Raw genomic sequence first — 23596 nt, 5'->3', positions numbered from 1 at the left:
TTGTACGTACTATTCTTCTGCATTTGTCTTACTTTTATTCTTCTGTATTTGTTTTATGTATTTTATATTATGTATTATATTCTTTTCTTGGACTTTGGCAAAACCTTTGGGGTTCAGAGAGAGCAATTTTAGATTTTTGTCGTGCTCTCTTGATAGAAAAGGTTTTGCTTTTATGACTTCTGCAGATGGTACCCCCTGAAGAAGTCAGCTTTGGTTGTCATATTTATCAATTTTTTCATATTTCCTGTTTCTCTTTATAAGTGAACATTCTTCGGCTTGTTTTAATAAGATTGGTTTAAACCAAATTGTTTTTTTAGTGGTCTAGGGGTTCTGATTTCATTAAGAATACATTAATCTGCAAATTTATTTCACTTTCTGTATCATATCTATTATTTAACTTTTTTATCGGAGTTTTTTTTATCGAATTTTTTTTATCGGAGTTGAGAGAAGCACAAACATTATTTAAATACGAACATTTCTGTGAAATAATGTAAGGAACTTTTAAACTTTAATTCTCCTTAGGACTGAAATTTGAAGGAAAAACGATTTAAAAATAAAAATCATAAAAACAATATAAATCACTTGAAACAAATTTAAATAGGCAGTCACATATAGTTTTTTTTAAAAACCACACTGGCCAAAAGAAATAAAAAAATAAAAAAATTCTTTTTCAAACTAAAAAAATTTTTTCCCCGGTTTTTTATATGAAAAAATTATTTTGGCTTCCAAGAAAATATAAGATATTTCCCAATATTCAAGTGCTAGTATGAATTTTGAGCAACTTGCTATACTCAAACCAATTACCAAGACTTAACTTAGGTTTTTTAGAAGTCGAGTAATCTTAAGTGCCAGGTGAAAAAATGTTATTGAGAAAAATAGATTTCAAGACAAAACTTTGAAAAAATAACTTTTAACAAAAAAAGAAAGGAAAAAAAATAGTGCGTGGAGTCCCTCCGCACGGAAGAAGTTAAACTTTGTAACCTGCTACGTTAATTGTAGAAGAATCAGCAGTCGTAGAAGGATCACTAGTTCTATTCAACGACTCTTTTTCCTGCTCCGCTCGTTTCCGTGCTCTGTAATAGCGGTAATATTGTGCATTTTTCCCTCGTGGATCTCTTGAACCAGTGGAAGTGCTTGTGGTTGCCTCATCGTCTCACCATGGAAAATGTATTTGCATTAATAATGTATGTGAATGCGTCATAATGTAATTTCAAAAGAGAAAACCTAACAATCAATTGATATTCACAAGAGACGTACATTGACGTAACCTTAAATCCTTCGCATTGTCCGTGGGATTGTTTTCACTTAAGGCTCTTATACTATCAGAGCTGACCTATCAAGCAATATTGGAGTAAAAAAGTTCACAAGTTAACGTTAAGTTAGTATTGTGCTTATGTTAGCTCTTTGGAGCAAAAATAGATGATGAGTCGGCCTGTCTAATTCAGGGGCTCTATTTTCACTCATTTTTTACAATTGTTATCCACTAAATTTGAAAATAAAGAATACTATCCTATTAAATTATATGTGTATCAAATCAAACTAAAAAAATATTTATAGAAAAGCAATACTATTATTATTTTTGTGCTAGTGAGAACCAAAACAATATGGAAATGAATGAGGGATAACTGGATCCTACCACGTGATTTCCCGGCCAATAAAAATGTAGCGTTAAACGTTTAACGCAACCTTGTTGGAAGTCGCATAAGAAGTATAACTTCAAAAACTGAGTTTGTAGATTATTCCAATTAGGAAATAAAGAGTGTTGTTTTTCTGATTCCAGTGAGTCGGTTTTCTGAGTATTGCAATTGTTAACCGAAAATGATGATTAGATTTAATTTATTTCTCAATAGCAGCAATGAATCTAAGTTACTACAAAAAACTTTTTCAAATTTTTAAATGCAATAGCTTTTATTTTTGGTGCAATAAACTCTCATTGTTAAGAAATAAAAATGATTATGTAGGAATTGCAGGGATTGATGAGAAAACCTCTCTACTTATTTAATATAAATATGTAACCGATATGATTGTACTTTTTTTTAAATTTTTCTCTAATTCAATAATTTTATTTCATTTACTATCATGCTACGATTTATGCATTTAACTCTGCACTTGTCAAAAGAAACTAAATTGATTTTTGACTAAAAGTATCACAGAACTGCGAATCTAGGTAGGTAAGTACTTTATTTACATCACACTAGAGCTGCACAGTGGGTAATTGGCAATGGTTTGACCACTCATTTATAAGGCCACATCTACAATTTTGGCATAGATCTGAAGGAGAAGGAAATTTCCTCCAGATCCCTATACCCATGGTACTGTTCAGCGATCAATCACAGGACCTTATTTTAATCAATTTTAATACGTTTTATTCAATTACAGAACAGATTCTACGAGCACGTTTGCCGTATGTACTCGGTGGCTATAAGCGGAGTCGAAGATCGAATCCAGGTCTCGTTGGACCAAAGTTCGATTCTCTAACCCTGAGCTACAAGCTGAGCGCTGCTGTAAATGTAATGAACTTATATTACTTTCTAAGAATTTGTTTCCTATTGTGAGAAATTAATGCTATAATTTTAAAAATAAGTTCATACAGCTTTGGTTAAAAACATTTATATTTTTTACATCATAAAATTGTGTTCAACTAAGTTAAAAATAGGTTAAATTACAAATAAATTTATTGTTCAACTGGCCACAATTTGGCGCCAGAAACCACTGGTTCATTTCTGTTTTCGCTTTAAAATTTGCATTTTTCGATTAAGTGATAAAGCGTGATACATTTCACTTAGATACGGTTTTCTTTTTTTAAATTTAAGAAAAAAACTTTTTTTTGCTCCATTTACGAAAATTGCTGGAAGTAAAACACGATTCATTGCTGTCATTATCCTCGCAGACAAGATATGTATCGCTAATCGTCTATCTTCATTGTTCATCTAGCTATCTCGAACTCAGATTATCTTTTCTTTAGTTAATATAATTAACTTCTCATCTGTCATTTTCTTGAAGCGAAAATTATTATCTCAGTGGAAGTATAGTACAGAAGTCTACAGGTTTTTTTTTAAATCGCAATTTCTCTGAGAAGTATTGTTAGTTTAACAAGTAGCTTTGTTGATTTGTTTTTTTTTTCCTATCATTGTTCTAAATTTACAAAAACAATGCTTTTCTATTTCTTGGAAGATTTTATTACATTTTTAAAATTAAAAATGGATATTGTTCTTTTGCTAAAAACAATATTTAGGCTGTTCATTTACGTAACACAATGTGCATTTTCTTTCGCCTAATGTATACTGAGAAAAAAAGTATGGTCTAACCTGCCAAAATGTCGTTAAATTTACCATATTTCTGGCTCTATAGGAAGATTAAAAAGCTCGGTAATTTTTTATGAAGTGCTTTGGTAATGATTTGATTAAATTAACCTTAAAATATAGCATTATAATGTGTGATAAAATTTAGTAAATGAGACAAAATTTCTTTTATCATTGCATAAAAACAATAAATTCAGGTAAATTAACTTTTTAGTTTTGCATTTTTATTAATTATTTGGTAATAACATCCATAATTTCGAGAATTATTCTAACGCATAAATTACCAAATGAATCGTTTATAAATACCAAATATTTTGTTTCTATTACCAGAATTACGGTTTATTTTACCAGAAATTTTATTACAGTACGGTAATTTAATCAGAATTTTTTTTCTCCGTGTAAATCATGAATTGTTCCTTCAAAACACAATAAAAAATGCAATTTATTAATTTTTACGAAATTAAATGCAGGATGTTAGATAAGATTTTATAAATTGTGCGCAACTTTAACCTAAAGTTTAAATTGAAAATAAATTTATTGTTTAACTGGCAACTCTTAATTAATTTTTTATATTTTAATTTATTTTAAAGTGCTGAAACGAGTTTCAATTTACGTAAATACGATTTCTTATTTTAATTTTAAAAACGTTGCTGTTCCATACATGGAAATCGCTTGAAGTGAAATATGATGCAATACTGGCGTTTTCTTCAAAGACAAAATAGTTATCGCTAATCATCTATCTTTTTTGTTCATCTAGCTATCTTGAGTTCGGATAATTTTTCTTTCAGCTAGTATAATTAACCTCACATCTGTCATTTTCTTGAAGCGAAAATTATTGCCTTGTTGAAAGTTAAGTAAAGAAGTCTAAAAAAGTTTCCTTTTTTGGAATTTGTCTGCGAAATATTGTTTGTCGTTGTTTGAATATTAAATTTTATTTAACAAGTAGCTTTGTTGATTTGTCCTTTTAATATTGTTCTAAATTTATTAAAAGACTACATTATCATCTCTGCATTGCCAATATTTATTTTTCTTTAAAAAAAAATATTGTTCTTTTGTTTAAAACAAAATTTAGGCAGCGGTTTTTGCTTAACACTTAAAAAAGAAAGTTATTTTTCTTTTTGGAAATATGTAATAAATTAATTTCTTTAAAAAGGTGTTTTAGCTTTTCAGCTATAGATAAGGGCTATTTATTCATTTGCGAATTTTCTAATTCAAAACTGAAAAAAATCATATCATGTTAATTGAAAACAAGCGTTTAACACATATACGAGATGTGAAAGAGATGCAAAATCCTAATAAAAACTTAGAAGATAATTATGAATGCATTAAACAGTTTTGTGGGTGTGGCTGAATTCGTACTGTCATTATTAATATTTTTTTCCTTTTTTAGTGAATACGAATTGATTACACTGAGAAAAAAAATTATGGTAAAATCCACTAGAATATAGTAAAATTTACCGTATGGGAACGCAAAAAGATTAGGAATTTTTAAAGTACTTTAATGATTTCGAATGATTTTGGTAAAATTAGCAATGAAATATGCTTTAATAATGTGATAAAATGTAGTAAAATTTTGTAATTTTATCATGATACCAGGGCTTAAAAGCAGTTTATTTTGTTAAATCTTTTCAGTTTGGTATATTTTATTAAGTTTATAGCAATAAGGATTATAATTTTGAAAATCAAATGAAATGAATGATAAATGGAAAAACTACCAACGGCCATAAAAATGAAAGTTCATAACTTAACAATTATGAAACAAAATTAGAGTAATTTTAGAGGAAATTTTAAAAAAAATCCTCACTTTTGTAAGAAATTGGAAAGTTAAGCTGACTTTCATGACTTAAAGTTATTAAATTATTATCTAAATTATTTTTAAACGTATTATTAATACATTTTTTGATACAATTAAAATATCCAATTTTTGTTCATGTTAATTATTATTAACCTATGTTAAATCACTTAATAATATACTAGTTATAGGTGTTGACATTTTGCTGACAAGTAACAGGCTGAATTTGAATACGTCTGTCATCAACTTTCACTCGTTAATTGAAAAGGTGAAAATAGCCAATGGCGATTGAGTTCGCTGACATTTCAATTAAATGATCAAGCTGATAAAAAATCAGCTACTAAATGTGGTCATTTAGGTCGAAGAATAATGGGAGTTAATTAACCTAGACCAAATAAACAGTCCTATTTATTATTATCATATCATCTACTTAATTAAATGATAATTCAGACTGAAAGACGCATATTAAATATTTATTTGCAAGTTGAATAACGTATTGGGATACATTATATTGGCAGTTATTTCAAAATATCCATTGCTTTGAATATGGGTCTCTATTTCGAAATTTCAATTCATGCGAAGAGTTAACATTTACATAAACAAGGCGTTGTCACAAACAAAATTTTAATAATAATGCTGGAAAACAAATTTATTGTTGCATTTATCGAAATAATCCTTATTGCCTAACTCGGGTGTGGGGAATTCAAATCTGAAATTTGTTTTGCTTCTAAAGCTACGGATTTGTTTTAAAAGGACATATTTAGTCTATTTTTTTTAAACGAAATGCACAATTTTAATAACGTAATATATAACAGCGGTTGAAATTTATTGTTGCAACAAACTTCTAGAGGAGTTAGTGCTCCCCATCAGAATTAAAATTTCATAATGAATCCATGCCTGGAATAGTCGTTGTTCGTAGCTAGGTGCGCTTTCATTATGACTAGAGCCCGGATTTTGATGACCTAAAAAATGCCCTTACAAACTGCAAAAAATGCCCTTACAAACTGCAAAAAATGCCCTTAAAAATGCAAAAAATGCCCTTAAAATGCGAAAATTGCTCTGAAAATACCTTATGACATGACTTAAATAGAAATAAAAATATTGAACTAAAACAATGTTTTACTCTTTAAAATTATTATGAGACGTTTCAAAAAATATAAAGCAATGCAATACTTGTTCTACATTCATTAAAGTTTGAAAAATATGTTTTATATCCTAAAATAATAAAAAAAAGGAAAATATATTGACTCCCAAACATTTTCATTTTGTATAGAAACTTAAATGAATAAAACAACTTCCATCTCATAATATTACTAAATATCAGAATTACAGTGGATTAAAAAATTTTTTTTTAATATTTTGAAATGTAAACGAGCGTCTCTTGTCTGAAAACAAATTTTTATACCAGGAGAAGCTTCTTTCAACGTCTACTGACGTTATTGGTGCGTACTTGAAAAGGACGGTCACACTTACTGACAATTCTTCTTCAATTTGAAAGAATGTTGCTTCCCCTTTTAATATCCTCGAGATTTTCTTCATTGTTTGGAAGCAAGTGTAATAATAAAAAATAATAAAAATCAGAAAAAATTAACAAAAAATTTAAAAAATGCTTTAAAATGCAAAATACACCTCAAAATTTAAAGAAAATGCCCTATAAATCTCAAAAAATGCTCTAAAGGACAAAAAATGTCCAAAAATGCAAAAAATGAAAAAAAAAATGCAAATGTCATCAAAACCCGGGCCTTAATTATGACCTTTTTAGAAGCAGAAAAAAAGTGTTCATATTAAAAAAATTGCTCTAGTGGAATATGATGACATTTCTGGGCAAGGATTCCTATGCAATTTCAATCTTGATGATGTGCCCTAACTATTCTAGAAATTGGTCGCAACATTTAAGCGACCTCTTGTCATATATAACATTTAAAAACTTGTACATTTCGACAAGAAATAGACTAAAAATGACTTTAAAAAAACTGTTGACTGGAGAGAGAAACCGATTGCAAATTTACAATCAGTGAAACGAAAGTATCCTAAAATTGTTAAAAATATTATGCAACCGAAAAAAAGTTCCTTTAATTTAATCACTCATTTTAAATTCATTCAAATCACTCATTTAAGTATTCTTAACCATCATAACAGCATATTAATGAAATATCAGTGTTCAAAAGTTGTGAATATATTGTATTAATAGATCAAACATTTGCCTTAATTAATATCAATAGTTAAAAACGTCAACGTTCTTTAAAACTGAATAACATTATAAAAATTACAATTATGTTTTGAATTTAATAATTTAGTAGATAGTATTCTCAATATTAAAATTTATTAACCACATTTTAAGAATTGTAACGTTATTGAAAGTTATTTTATAAATCATCGGAGTTACACTGCTTTTAAGTTATTAAAATATTCGATATTTTTTTCTATTTTTAATTACAGTTTCCTTATAAAATTTATTATTCTTTTAAATACATTATTTTTTGCCTTATTTAAGGCAATACAATGATCATTAAAGTTAAAACTTGAGGATGAAAGGGATTGATAATCAATTTTGTTTTTTGTGGGTGAACTGAATTATATAAGAACATAAATAAATAAATAAATAAATAAATGAATGAAAGAATAAATAAATAAATAAATAAATAAATAAATAAATAAATAAATAAATAAATGAATGAAATAATAAATAAATAAATAAATAAATAAATGAATAAATAAATAAATAAATAAATAAATAAATAAATAAATAAATAAATAAATAAATAAATAAGGAAGTAAATAAATAAATAAATAAATAAATAAATAAATAAATAAATAAATAAATAAATAAATAAGTAAGTAAATAAAAAATAAATAAATAAATAAATGAATGAATAAATGAAGGAATGAAGGAATAAATAAATAAATAATTAAATAAATAAATAAATAAATAAATAAATAAATAAATAAATAAATAAATAAATAAATAAATAAATAAATAAATAAATAAATAAATAAATAACATTAAAACGCTAATTCGAAATGGTATTTCGGAGTTACGGAGAGTTTTGATTACAGCACTTAATAAAAATGGCCTAGTAAATACAAAGAGTAACAGGATGTCTATAAGTTAATGTAATTGAGCACAGCATTACGACAAAGTTTCAAAATTCTTGAAAAAAATCTGAATCTGGTTAAGTAACTAAATGGTTGAACATTATAGCAAAACGAAGTATTTAAAAATAGTAGCACTGTTCCGAAAGAGTTGAAACTGTAACAATGCTCTTCCTAATTCGCCAGAAATTGATAAATATTAATTTCTAAACAAAATATAGGTAGCACATAACAACTAAAACTAAATTGTATGTTAGTAAGTCTATTAGTAGGCATGAAAAAAATTTAGGTACATATGGAAATGGTAAATTAAATTATTTTATATAAAATTTGTTCATGTTTTTTAAGCATTCTAACTCACATAGAATGACAAATAAACAAAGTTAATATTGTATTATATTACTAACATTAATTAAACTTTGCTCATGCTTTATTTTTTTCATGGTTGTTTGTGCATTTGTTTGGACAGAAAAATTACATAATGGGACCCTTTAAATAAAAAGAACTGGAAATTTTTGTCTATCATCAGAAACAAATTAATAAAAAGTTATTACAGTATTTAGATGTAAATTATTTGTTTATCTTTTATTTAACGGTATTTTTCATTCTGCTTGATTTTGATTGTAGATATATTTAATATATATTAGTCGAAGTTGTCTTCACTATTTTTAATTATTTATGTTTAAATTATCTTGATTTTTCAGATATTTTTGTTCTATTTTTGCTCTATGAATTTTGTTTTATTGAAATAGAATATAACAATTATAACAGTTGTAAATAAAATAAAATGTTTAAAACTAAAGTTTTTTTCATTATATTATAAAGTGATTCAGTGATAAAACCTTATTACCCAACATTTTTTGATAAACAGCTTTTGATAAACAGTCGTTTCACAATCATTAAACGGCAATTGGATTCCATTTTGGTCTTGATAAATTATGTTCATCGATAAGTTATTGTCAACTTATGCAATTAAAATAATTATTAAAAATCATTAACAAAAATGATTATTAAAAATAACTATTTAAATTTTAAAAATAATTATAGAAATTTTTTTTTCATTATTGTTAAATTATTTTTCATTGTTCAATAATCTCATATTTTTGTAGTAACCTAAATCAAATAAGAATTTAAAGGTGTTATAATAATGATGGAGCAAAATTAAAAGGTTTAATTATTATTCTGATAGAGTCGGGAACAAAATGTTTGGAACAAACTCTGTGTTTAGAATAAAACATTTTGTGTTCCTTTGATTGAAACTTTTCAACTTTGTTTTATAAATATGTATATAGTTATAAATCAAGGACTCTTGCAAAGCAATAATCTTTTGCTCTAATGAGTTTGGCAAGCAGCATCCTGCAGGAGGCGGTAACCTCCTGTTATTAACAATGAAAATAACAGAAAATAAGAAAGAGGAATTTTGTTCGTATAATTATAGTTTTTATTTTTTATTTTTAAAATTTATATAGAGACGTAGTGTCTCAGGGGACAGAGCGTTTACTTTCGAATTAGGCGAACCGGGTTCGAATCTGAGCGATGACTGATCAAAACGAGTTCCGTACCCGTCTCGTATCGGACGTAAAATATCCTTAGTGGTAGATGGATCATGGGTTAGAGTCTCCTTGCCGCCAGTCTAACCGTAGGAGGTTTTCGTAGTTTTCATCTGCATGTAAAGCAAATGCGATCTAGTTCCATCAAAAAATCGACCTCGAAGGCAAATTTCTCTCAATACTTGATCCAGCAGTTTTCCGGATAAGGTTCAAAATTATGAGGCTGCGGAGCTGAATATTACTCGTCTTAAACCCAAGAAACTGGGTTGGCTGCTCAATGACGGTTATAAAATAAAAATAAAATATTTATATACATTGGGTAAAGTATTAATATCTGATATAGAGCATTTGGGGTTGATGATAAGATTTCTAATAATACAATATTTAAAAATAAATGCATTTCATCCCTTGATTTGCTTACCGAATTTCCTTTTTGCTTCATGGAGAGCTCTGTTAATATCTTCATACCTAATGCATGTTTGGTCAGGAGTTTCATTTTGCCAGCTATGAAAAATAAATAAATAAAAATATAATAAGGATTTAAATAATAAATATACATTTCTCATTGCTGCTTTTTATCATAAAACGTTTTGATATTTCTTGCAGTTAATAGTGCTTGATAGAAATGGCTGAAGAATGCTCTTATCATTTAAAAGCTAGACTTTGGTTTGTTCGCAGAAATAATCAGATTTGTATAGCCGTACTCTTTATTGTTATAATTATTGGCTTATGTTATTTCACTATAGTATGTATTTAGTATGGTTGTATTGTTGTTAACCACAGTGATGTGTAAATTAATAGATTTGATTGCAATAAACTTTTTCGACAAAATGGCTTTAAGTTAAAATAATGCGGTTCAAGTTTGTACCTTAATAACCGAAATCAATTCTCTTTCAAATTGGTTAAAAACAATCAATTTAAAAGTATTAAAAAATAATTTTTGTAACTTTTAAATATGAAAAGTAAATATTTCACTATTTTGCTGGTGAATTTCACATTAAATTACAAAATGTTTCTGTAATTTATTGGACACATATAATTTCAATAATACTTAAAATATCTCAACTAAACTTTAAACTTGAAAGAAAGAAAATTATAAATTGTATGATTTGATTGAAAGTTTTCAAAATAAGGAGCTTCAAGTGTCTCAAAAAAACCTTTCACTAAAAATTGTATAATTTGGTTGAAAGTTTTCAAAATAAAGAGCTGCAAGTGTCTCAAAAAGACCTTTCTCTAAAAATTGTATAATTTGGTTGAAAGTTTTTAAAATAAAGAGCTGCAAGTGTCTCAAAAAACCTTTCTCTAAAAATTGTATAATTTGATTGAAAGTTTTCAAAATAAAGAGTTGCAAGTGTCTCAAAAAAAAACCTTTCTCTAAAAATTGTATAATTTGGTTGAAAGTTTTCAAAATAAAGAGCTGCAAGTGTTTCAAAAAGACCTTTCTCTAAAAATTGCATAATTTGGTTGAAAGTTTTCAAAATAAAGAGCTGCAAGTGTTTCAAAAAGACCTTTCTCTAAAAATTGCATAATTTGGTTGAAAGTTTTCAAAATAAAAAGCTGTAAGCGTCTCAAAAATACCTTTTTTTAAAAACTGCGATTCGCATAATAATATTTTTGTCTTATTTTTTGTTCAAGGGATAAAAACAGCTATTCCTTGAATATATAACTAAAAACATAGATGGATATTCAACGACAAATTTTTGTTTCTGTTGATAAATATTAGCACTGAAAATGACAAACAAACTCTTAGCTAATGATAAATAGCAAACAAACTACTGGTGATATTCTACTTGGAGTTTTTTCATACTCAAAACACGCCAACATTGGTGTTTTCGGAAGTGAAAATAACTTTCGTATGGGATTAAAGTTTGAGATTTTGTTGCAAGATTATTCAATTTTACGTGTTTTGATTTAAATTACGCTTTTTAAACTGTATTATGAGCCATTTAATCGTACATGAATGTTTGATTCGGTGTTAGTCCAGAATAAAATGCTCCTTAACACAATTTTTTTGGGTTGTCCAACACCATATTTGGAGAGATATTCCCCCACAGTTTTTACAGCGCATAACACAATTTGTATGCTACAGCATAAACCTATACAAAAATGCAGGAAGGCTGGATATAGTACATGAACTATGACGAGTGGGCTCATAATTTTTGTAGTAATGAATAAAAAGCATATTTAAAGTTTATTTGAGCATTTCTGTTCTTAAATCCGATAAATTGAATTAATTTTCGAAAAGTTTTAAAGATATTGAATGTTTGTTATGGCGGGAACATTTCAAGTGCTAATCAATAAAAGGTATTGGCGTCAATTTAAGATTTGAAACCTTACATTAGAGGGATATTTTTTTAACAAATTGTACAAAAAATCACTACTACTTGCTCACACGTTAAGTAAAATAAACTTTTGAACTTTATATCAAATAGAAATCATAACAACGCATTCCTTATTCCCAGGATAACGAGTTATATTTCGTTACAAAATTTGGCACATTAAACAAAACAAGCTGACTGATTTATTTGCTTAAAAATATTTTCTCTAACCAAATCAAAATGCATAAGAACATAAAATTATTTAACGATATTTCAACTACATTATTAGAATAAAACTATTTCTTTGGAATGATACATTAAATAATAATATAAATTATAACTATATTTTTGGAATTACCTGGGAAGAAACTGTGATATGTAGCTAAGCCCTACGTCTAAAGACCTTTTATATGGGTGGCCTTTACTTTGTTTTAATACCAGAGCACATTCTGGTGAAAAGTCTATATTATATGGTGAAGGTTGATCATAGGAAGACGCTACACTGGCAATTAGAAATAGCCACGTCCATGGCAGGAATCTGAAATAAGAAATGATCGTTACTATATACATAAATAAGTTATTCATGAATAATGTTAATATGAATAAATAAATAAATAAATAAATAAATAAATAAATAAATAAATATATATATATATATATATATATATATATATATATATATATATATATATATATATATATATATATATATATATATATATATATATATATATATATATATATATATATATATATATATTCATAGTTATAGCCTTTTTTAAAACAAAATAAAACATTTCTCTTTTCTGCCGCCATAAAAATTGTGGCTAACCCATATTTTTTATGTTAAATATTTATTCTTAATGTAAAAATGCAATTACATGGATAACTCTAAAACCAATTGGTTTATAAATAAAAATAGTTCTTTAAAAAGACAACTAAAATATTTCTTAATGACTAAGTATATCTTTCAATAATTACTCTTGAGGGATTCTACTCAAATGCGAATTATTGGGAATAGATAAAATATATGTATTAAATATCATACACAATCTGAAATCTTTTTTTACTCTCAGTATAACACAAATTTAAAAATATTAATATTTGTTAAGACAAAATTAATCTAAAATAATTAGAAGAAGAAGTATATCCAGATTAACTTGAAATACAAGATTAAAATATTAAGTCTAGATTAATGTATAAAACACAAATGTATTTAAAAAATCAATAAACATAATGTCATTAACAATATAATAGTACTTTAAAAGGCAACCTTTTAAGTACTACTATGGTTCATTCTCTTTTAACTTTAAATTTATGCTTTATATGTTTTTTCCCGCTTTTTGACACTCGGGTAAAAAGATTTCATTATCTGTTGTTGGATATATGAATATAGATCAGAAAAATATTTTAAATTTTCAATTTAATCTAATGATTTTACCTTCTTCTATGTTCTATTATCAATTATTCTAAAATATCATCTATTTATATTGTTTAGAACAATTGGTCACAGAAAGCTAATAGTTATTTTTGTTTATAAACGTTTAACACAAAATGACTAAAAATAACATTACAATTTAGGCTTTAATAATTAAATTGAATTAAATACAGACTGTTTTAAAAATTAATTTGATTGATAATGCCTTAGTGTTTACTTTTTATCTAACAAAACACAGAAAATAATTAAGACAAACTTATTCAATTTTTTTCATTTACTAACAACTAAAAAAAATAATTAAAAAAATTATAACTCTGGTTCAGGAATCATATTAATGCAGTTGAAATGGTCCTGTAGCCTATTTTAATCTTGGAACATTGGAAACGAAAACGATTATTATTATTTGAAGCAAACGATAATACTATAACAATTAAGAAAGAAAGGAAACTTTCAACGGTAGGCATTAGTTTAAAAACTGCATGAATGCAGTTAAAAAGAGAGTTTTGAATAGTTAATCTTGTCTGTCATGACTTTCGCAGTCTGTCATGAATTCATAGTTATTAATAGAATAGATCTGTCTAAAATATAAGTAATGGCTTGACCTTCATTCATATTTTTCAATTATTCTAAACACGGCAGGCAGAAAGGGGGTGAATAAACTCGGAATGGCTGCATACATTTTCATAAGTATCACCTTCACCTTTCTCAACTAAAAAGGACCGAATTCGACGACACAGTTTCATATCGCACAATGGAAGATGCATTTAAATTTGTCCGAAATGTAAGATAGTCTGCAACATTGTATTTTGGAGCAATTAATCTCTTCAAAAGTTTCTTTCTTTTTTCTTTCTATATAGATAAATTATGGAATGACTACAAAGATGTATTTGTAAGGAATCTGTTTCTCACGTTTCAGACACTGTTTAAGTGTGTTCAATAAATTCTTTTCATAAAAAAGTGTAGAAATAAAATGCTAGATAAAAAAATAATTTTTTTTATTGAATTAGAATTTTTTAAATATTTTTGTTTGTAATATAGAATTTATGAAACAATATTTCAGTTCTTATTTTTCAAAATGTTGTGTACTGAAAAAAATTCCGGATTAAATTACGGTAAAATGCACCATCACTCAGGGTGCCGGTAAACCGTTATCATATGATTGGAAACCGTTACCATATGATTGGTTTTATTACCAGAATTATATTTTTTTACTAATAATGTCTTTACCATAAAGTACAGTAATTTTACCAGAACTTTTTTCTTCATGTAATGAACCTCTTTTATAAATCTTCTGAGGACTTTGCTTAAAATGGAGACATAAAAATATTAAGACTGGTGATCACATATTAAGTTCTAAGTGAGGGAAATAATACTTTTAATGCAAATGTACAAAATCTCAAAATCTATTGAACTGCCAGTTTAAACTTTAAGCCGTTTCTAATAATTTTTCTTCCAGTTTTTTCACGTTTTATTGACTATAAAATAGGTTTTGATGCTTCTTACACACGCCTTCCTCAATTGTGATTAGTCAAATTTTACTACTTAATTTTTTATTACGCAAATACCATTTAATACCCCAAACTATCTTGCATGGTATTTCTTTCTTGGACCTCAAACTCAATCCACATCCATTGATTTTTATTTATTTATTTACTTATTTCTGGTTAAGTTGTTACACCATTTAAATTTAAATGGGAAAAAAAGAGAGTGAGAGTTGTTTTGATCAGCTATTTTGTCTAAATGAAACAATATAATGAGCTGTTTTAATACAGACTTGATTATCATTATCACGACGTAGCTGTAAATTAGAGTGAGTTTGGCAGTTTTTAATAAATAATCCAATGCTTCCAGTACGATATTTATTGTATGACGTAAAACAATTAATAAATTAAAAAATTTTAATAAACAATTACAGCTTGATGGGCCTTTTCAGATTTCGCTTAATTTTTTTTTACATAATAATGGAATGCTGCTTCTTCTGCAACGTTTATCTTCCCTGATTCCCATTTTTAAAAATTTTTTTACCACTGTTATTTCCTATTTAACAAATTATCTATTATTTCAATAAATTTTTTTTATTTTTAACAAGTGGCTCGCAAATTCTCTTTTGAGTTTGTTTATTACCTTCCATTAAAGGTAGATCTTTATTATATATTTTTATTATTTTCTTAAAAATTGCCCAGGAAGTTGTTTTATTTACCAAAAGAAAAATGAAAAAGTTAAAGCACAGTTTCTATCTAAAACGGTTTACTAAAAATAATTACAATAACATTGATAATGACAATAATTGTATTTTACAAAACGATGCAAAGCTTTCAGAAAGTCAAGCCAGTTTAAGTTAGTTCAGTTTTCTGAATTTTAAGTCAGTTTAGTTTTATTAATTTTAACTAAGTGCCATGAAGATTTTTTTGCTTATTTACGAAAAAAGTTATGAAAAAAATAGTTACAGTTTTATACGAATTTTGCATATTACAACTACTACTAGTTTTAACAACAATAAAGTAGCAATAATATGTAGTTTAATAATGGTTAGCAAAAGCAAAACTATTCAAACTTTCCGAATTAAGTCAATTTAACTAAAATTTTTACGTTTTATTAATTTTAACTAAGTGACATGATAGTATTTTGCTTATTTACGAAAAAAATGAAAATTCTTTCTAATAGAAAACGAACTCTTTCCAAATTAATAATAACATTGATATTAAAAATGAATTACTCAAATAAAATGATTCAAAGTTTTCACCATTCTTTTAAGCTTACTTAAGTTTACTTTTTTTTAAATTTTAGAAAGTTTTTACTTTAAATACGAAAAAATGAAACAAAAATCTTTCAGCAAGAAAACAACTTTTTTAAAAATAACTAAATATTTTTCCATTTCACCGGCGCAAATAAATTCAGTTATTTTATTTATTTTGTTAGTTTTTTTAAAATTAAAAATGGACCTCATCAAAAAAATTTAAACATACACCCGGCTTCTCCTCACTGGTAATTTCATCACTTGCGACGGCTAAATAGAAAAATTCCCATAATTATAATGATATTTATACTTAAATTTAATTATACAAAGAAATAAATTCAGATCAATCAAAACTTTAAGTTAGTTTTTTAAGTATTATTTTTTAAATAAGTTTCTTGGCACTTTTTATTTACAAAAAAAAAAAAAAAAAAGAAAAGAAAAGAAAAAAAGAAAAAAAAGGAAAATCATACAAATAGAAATTTTTTTTCTTCCTCTAACAATATCGATAGTAGTTGTAAATTATTTAAGCAGACTGATTAAAAGTCATAAAATTTTTTTTTTAGTCAGTCCAATTTAAATTATTTTAAGTGGCGGCAATTTTTATTTATATCTTTAGACAGATATAGCAAATACACCTACTGATATTAATTACAATTACTATATCAAAATAGAGACAAATAAGGCCAAAACGTTTAATAAGTTATTGTCTAAATGAAGACTACCCTAAAAAAAGGTGTGTGTAAAACAGTTTTAATATGCACTTTGACCCTCCGGAAAAATAGGAAAAGGTTTTTTCCCATCTGAGTCACGATCAAGCCTCTCATGACCTCCAAAAAGGATCAAAACCCTATCAACACCCATTTTCTGCAAAATTTAGTTCATCACGGCGGGATGAAAATGTAACGATGTTGAATATTTCCTTCTTGGAATGTTTAGAAGACGTTATTTGATGTGATTTGGATGCTCACAGAAGCGAAAGAAAAAACGAGATCTCATCACCCGCTGAGCAGTTTTCAAAATTTTCTGACATAGAAATCGTTTGCACAATAAGGAAAAAACTACTTTCGCTTTTTTTTGACGCATTCCTGGTGAAATTCATGATAAATTATAACAAATCTAAAAATTCTTCAGTAAAGGATAAGTTACCTAATTAAAAAGCAAACATTAGAAGAAAATCCTCTAGTCTTTTAAGTATAAATATTAATTTCGAATATGTATTGAATGCATTACAGTCTTTAAAAGCTCTATGAAATTTCAAATAAATATAAAGTTAAAGATGAGATATTTTGTCGAATTCAAAACAATTTAAGCCCAATTTTGTAATCAATTTAAGTCTGCCTTCAAATGAGAAGCACCGTTAAGCTGCATAATGCAGCAGTGTAATAAATTTCGGATCACATTTCGGTAAAAAGTACTCACACCCTGGGAAGAAAATCAGTAAATTTCATTTGACCGTGAAATCAATTTACCATAAAATTTTATGTAGCTATACAATAATTTTTCAGTTAATATTATAATATACCAGATGTTCTTACCCATAAAACTTTATGTTAAAAAGGAATTTCATGGTATAAAAGCATGGTACCGTAATTTTACCCATAATTCTTTATAGTGTGCTTTGCTTTAATGTATTTTTCATTCTAGATGTTTATATAAGCGATAACTTATTAAATTTTTTTCAAGTTAATATTATGAAACTATTTTTTTCTTTCTTTTGGCAATGAAATGTGACAGTGCTTTTATATATACTTCTAAAGTTCTTATAAACATGATTTTTTTTCACAAAAGACAAATTTAGGCATTGAAATAGGACAAAACTTGTTGATAGTTAGTGGTCTAAAACAGAACAAAAAAAAGTGATACAAGTTGTGGATGATATAATTGAAGACTGATGAAAAAACTTTTATCAAAGTAGTATGCCAACTAGAACAGTTGAAGCAATACTCTCAAATAGGTTTTGCTCTTCTTAGCGCACGGAATTTTATTTTATAAATTACAAAATAAAATTCTTTTCAATTTAATTTTACATTCGTGAAATTTATTTTCCAATATGTTTACAATATAACATAATAATGAAATAATTATATTACATTTGTGTTACAAATTTATTTCATGAATTACAAAGTACCTACACAACACAATGAATAGTATAAAGGAAAGAAAATTAGTTAATTAATGTTATGAAAACAATATCAACAATGAATAATTTCCATGCCGATCATTGGTTTAGAGGTTATTGTACTGGACAGCTGGGTCAGTGCTTGTGGGCTCGAATCCCATCGTAAGCATGGATGTGTCCACTGTGTAACGGTAAGAGAGTAGCAAATCTGGCATTTCTGAGGCCAATGGGAAAAAGAACCAAGTGCCCGCCATTAAAAAAAATTGTATTCTATTGATTCATTACTTCATATACAAAATGGTACCCGTGCGTGATGTTTCATAGCTAAACTTTTGAAAACTGTTGATTCTTTATCTTTTTCTTGCATAATATGATGCGTTAAGCCATAATTACTCGTATTCTACATTAGTTGAATTTCTTTAAGATAAAATGCACTTTGATGAAGGAAAAAAAGGAAAAATAAAAGGGTTATGATTTTTTTTTTTTTAGACAAACAAAAAGAGAATTCTGTTAATATTACACTTAAAAAACCTCTTGTGAATATTTAGACAGCCCATTAGACTTATTTCATGCATCGCAACAAAAACCTTCGAATTTCTTTTCAGCTATCTGATAGATTCAAAAAAATTTAATATATTCTTTCTGCTATTAAAAAAAATAACTTTAAAGGAAAACTTGAAAGCATGTTTTAAAATTTCGATTTTTGAAATCATGCAAATTACTTCTTATATTGATATGGATGGTTTAAAAAGAGCTAAGCAAGGCTAATGAATTGAATAATTTTCCATTTATTCATTATTCCATTCATAAAATGGTAGCCGTGCATAAAGTTACATAGTCAAAGTTCTCAAATATATTTTTAAAATTATTGATTCTTTATCGTTTTGTTGCATACTGTGATGCGTTAAGCCATAATTACTCGTATTTTGATTTGTTGAATTTATTAAAGATAAAATGCAGTTTTATGGAGAAAAAATGAAAACTAATAATTGAAAAGATTTTAATTTGTTATTGATTATTTAGACAGGAAAAAAAGAATTATGTTAATACCACAATTAAAAAACATTAGTCTGCCCATTAGACTTATTTCATGCATTTACTTCAGCTATCCAATAGATTCAAAAAGATTTAATCTGCTTAGCCTATTTTTTTTTAAAAAAGAAACTTTAAAGAAAACTTGATGACATGTTTTATGAAAATTTCGATTGTTGAAATCATGCAAATTACTTGGTATAGTTGCGGAGAAGTTTTAAAAGGAGCTAAACAAGGGTAATGGATTTCTAACCCTACCCGTTTCACTGAATTTGTGCTAATAAAGATGAATTAGTTAGAATATGCATTTAGATATATTTTCTTCATCATGGAACAATGGTTGTTTCTTCATTTCATATTTTAAATAATGTCTTTGTGAGATGAATAAGATTTTTTCATATTTTTGAGATATTTAGATAAGCCGAAACAATCAGATATATATTGTATGTTTTTTTTATTAAGAAATACTATTTCTTTACTCTGAATATTGCTTGGATATAATTTTCAGCTTAGAGCAATGTGATTTTTGAAATAAGTTGTAAATTTGACTGTAATGGAAATTTAGATGTGTAAAGGGACACATTTGAGACTTTCTATTTTCTCTCAAATCACGTAATTTCGGGACAAATAAATTCTCAAAATTAGTTCAAGGATCGCTAAATTATCAAAAGTGAGAGTTTTATTTGAGAGTGCATTCATTTTCTAGGATGCCGATGGTTGATGTTGGAGACCACTTGTCATTTGAGTCATTTTAAAATGACGAGTCAAATTCCAATTATGATATGAGTTAGTCAACTTTAAGAGAAAATAACATAAAAATCTGATTCAAGTTGGGGAGTTTAACCGCGTGAAAAAAATAGGTAAATCTTAAAATCTGAGATGAATGCAACTACCACAAAAAGTATGGATAGCGCTGATTTCTAGAAATTAAAATTTGGATTCAGTAAAATCATCTTTTCTAATTAACGCATTTTAATAAGTTCTATAAGAAAGTTGAAGTTCTTTTAGATACAAAATTGCTTTGTGTTTGTCACACAATGAGCTTAAATTTTGACATTAATATAATTTAAGAAAAAAAATCATGTAACTTATATTTTTAACCCCCTTGACTCTGCATTATGCTCATTAATCAGATACAAAAACAATGACTAGTAAGATACAATGCACTCCAATTTAGGTATCTTAAATATAAAATGTTATAATTTTCTGCTAAAAATTTCTCATTTGTAAGATTTTTAAGGGAAAATTCTACCAATTTTCCTTTAAAAGACATAGAAACGAGTAATACAGAGTAATACGAGGGTTGTTTTTAAAGTAAGGATCGTTTTAATGTTTTAAAACGGTCGTTTACATGTTTAATAGGAGACTTGTGCGTCTCAATAAGTGCTTCTGTGGTGTCCCGGCATTCGTTGGGAACAACTGTGTTCAGTTGCAACTGTATAGGTAAACTCTACGGTCAGTTCTGTGTCGTTAAAATGTTCAAATTTAACAAATCGTCCGCCACGCCCAAAATATGGTCAGTGATGCGTTTTTAGTAGACAAAAAACCTGTCTGCTGCATACATTCGCTGCGCATATTCAGATATGTGAATTAGCAAAATTCCCTGCCATGCTGACAGGGATTTTGGCTCCTTATTAACAATGAATCTCTCCGCAGCTCAGATCCCATCTTTGTTGGACTCATTTGGTTGGTAAGTTTTGGACCACCCTTCCCTAATGCAAAGGCCTTGAGATGAGTGATTTTCATCTTATACGATATTTCGAGCATCATTTTGGATGCAATCACTACAACGATGGTGAATACGTCAAAACCGCAGTGACCTTTGTGAGTTAGGATAAGTGTTTAAACAAACTTTGCAACTATGCTGAATAAAAGAAAAACGTATGTGGAATCTAAAAATAAATTTGCGTCATGAAAATTTTCTTTCGCTTGTTTTTTATTTTCAAACGGCCCTTACTTAAAAACAACCCTCGTATAATAAAATATTTGTTATAATACTAGATCTCTGAGGCCGAGGGGATTAAATGCTATTCCACATTAATAAACATTTTCCAAATACTACACACTTCATTTGGTCAGAATAAATTTAATTTAGTCAGTCCAAATGCAAAATTGTTTTATGTTTTTTTGCGATAGCAAAAAAATTTAACGTTTATACCTGCCAAATTTTGTTCGTACCAAAAATGAATTTTCCGAGTGGTATTAAGATGGTAATTGAATTACAATTTTAAATAAAAATAATTTTCCCTTTTGCCTGAAACTAAATTTGCTATCGTCTTATTACTATGCCTATTTATTTATGTTCAATGTGTTTAATAATATTGGTGGACCAAATCGCTTGAAATTGAATTTATTGAATCAAAATATGAAAAGAATGCATAACTTTTTTGCCACTTTAAATACAAAAATAAAATCCTACTAAACATTCGTAAAAGTTGGCAGCCATGAAAGCTGATAACCTGACAAGAACATAATTACATCATAATACAGACTTCCAAAAATTATTATTCGAATTAAATAGACTATAAAACCTATTTTAATGGTTAATATATTTTAACTTATTTCAATGTTGCCATCATTAAGCTGTATCTTATTATTTGAACAAGCCGCATTCTTGCACCACCTGTCTAGAAGCATTTATAATTAAGTTTAAAATTTCATAACTCAACTCATTACTGAGTTATAAAATGCGTGCATCTATTTTTAATTGCTATTTTCATCACGGAAAGAAGAGGATGGAGTTCTAAGTGAGTTATTGCCAAGGTCACCTAGTAACAATAAAAGTAGGCGATGCAAAACTTGGGTGTCGCACATGTATTTCTTATATTATTAGAAGGTCTATGACCAGTTCGTGTTCAAAAAGGCGGGTATTCCCTGTAAAACTGTGGTTCGTAAAGTTATGTGAAAATCGTGATGTTATTCTCAATAACTTTAAAAGAAATTTATTTATAGAATGAAATATAACTTTTGGGTGACTGGTAGATTTGAATATTGTTTAGTTGCAGATAAAATTCTACCTATTGAGACGAATTAAAAAAAATTTAAATTTTAACAAAAGTGTTATTTTTTTCAAGAAGTCTGGTTTTTTATGATAGGGTTTTAAAGAGTTGTGATTCTTTCAATAGCTATACCGTTTAGACTCTTTCGAGAATTTGAACATTTAAATGAATATCTATTCAGATTTTACAGATTTATAATAATCAAACAATGTGGTCACATAAATTCAATTTGATTTTTCCTTAAATTTAGCAGAAATATTTCTGTTAAATTATGAAATTCTAAAATTTTATTGATGAATTAATTATAAAATTTTATAATGATTAAAATTATGAAATTTTAAGAATTATGAAATTTTCTTTATGAAAGGGCTTATGGAATGTTTGTACTCTCCTAATAATTATATCATTTGATTTCAATAAAAAAATAGAAAATGAAGTAGTTTGTATTTTTATAGCGATCGTGTTTGTTTAGATACGTTTCGATGTATGAAGACTTTCAAATTAAAGTTGAACACAAAAATAAAAAATAGGCCACACAAATTTTTTTTTGCATTAATGACGTATGCATCATATAAAATTTAATAAACTGTTTTAACAATTATCGAAGTAAAAGTATAGTTTATATTATAATATTAATAGAATTTAAAACAGTAGAAAGGTTCATCTATCAGAATATAAAACATATTTTTAACTTATGTTTGCCTTAAGTACAGAAAAATAAATTAAAGTTGAAAATATAAAATGGACATAATTGAGTTTTTAATTACCACATATAATTAATTTGTATTCTAATGCCTTTTTAATTACGAAAGAAATTAAGTGTCATTTCTATTTATAATAGACTTAAAAATTATGGAGATTTTTTATTGAAATATAAAATAAATATTTTTATTAGGTTGTTTTCTTTCCTTACGTTTACTCATGCACATGTGTACGTTTACTCATGCACATTAATACGTATGTAAGTCATGTGTTGATACGTTTACAAATGGGATGTGTACTTTAGGGTTGAAAATTGAAAATAGGTCAATCTTAATTTTATAGTGACTTCTATGCGGTTACAGGAAGCTGATTTTTAAGGGGAAATGTTTCAAGAAAGCTGTTTGGTCACGAAGACCTACTGTTTGTGTCCACCAGAAGAATTCATTTTGGATCATAGAGATCATAGAAATTGGAACATGGATCAATGGTCGAATGTTTTATTCATTGATGAGTC

General features: G+C 27.0%; 1 protein-coding gene across 1 annotated transcript in view; it reads right to left on the bottom strand.

Annotated features, from left to right (window-relative positions):
• Positions 1-23596, bottom strand: part of LOC107442591 (peroxidase-like) — a 125365-nt gene that overhangs the window by 61811 nt on the left and 39958 nt on the right. The window contains exons 2-3 of the mRNA XM_087161231.1: positions 12414-12593; positions 10159-10241 (exon numbers count right to left, since the gene is read on the bottom strand). Coding sequence (XP_087017357.1) covers positions 10159-10241; positions 12414-12593 — 263 coding nt within the window. The remainder of the gene's footprint in view (positions 1-10158; positions 10242-12413; positions 12594-23596) is intronic.

This window comes from Parasteatoda tepidariorum, chromosome 4 (genome assembly GCF_982258835.1).
Source record: "Parasteatoda tepidariorum strain Cologne lab strain chromosome 4, Ptep-v5.0, whole genome shotgun sequence".
Taxonomy (NCBI): domain Eukaryota; kingdom Metazoa; phylum Arthropoda; class Arachnida; order Araneae; family Theridiidae; genus Parasteatoda; species Parasteatoda tepidariorum.
The sequence above is the reverse complement of the archived record's forward strand: the minus strand, read 5'-3'. Positions and strand labels throughout refer to the sequence as shown.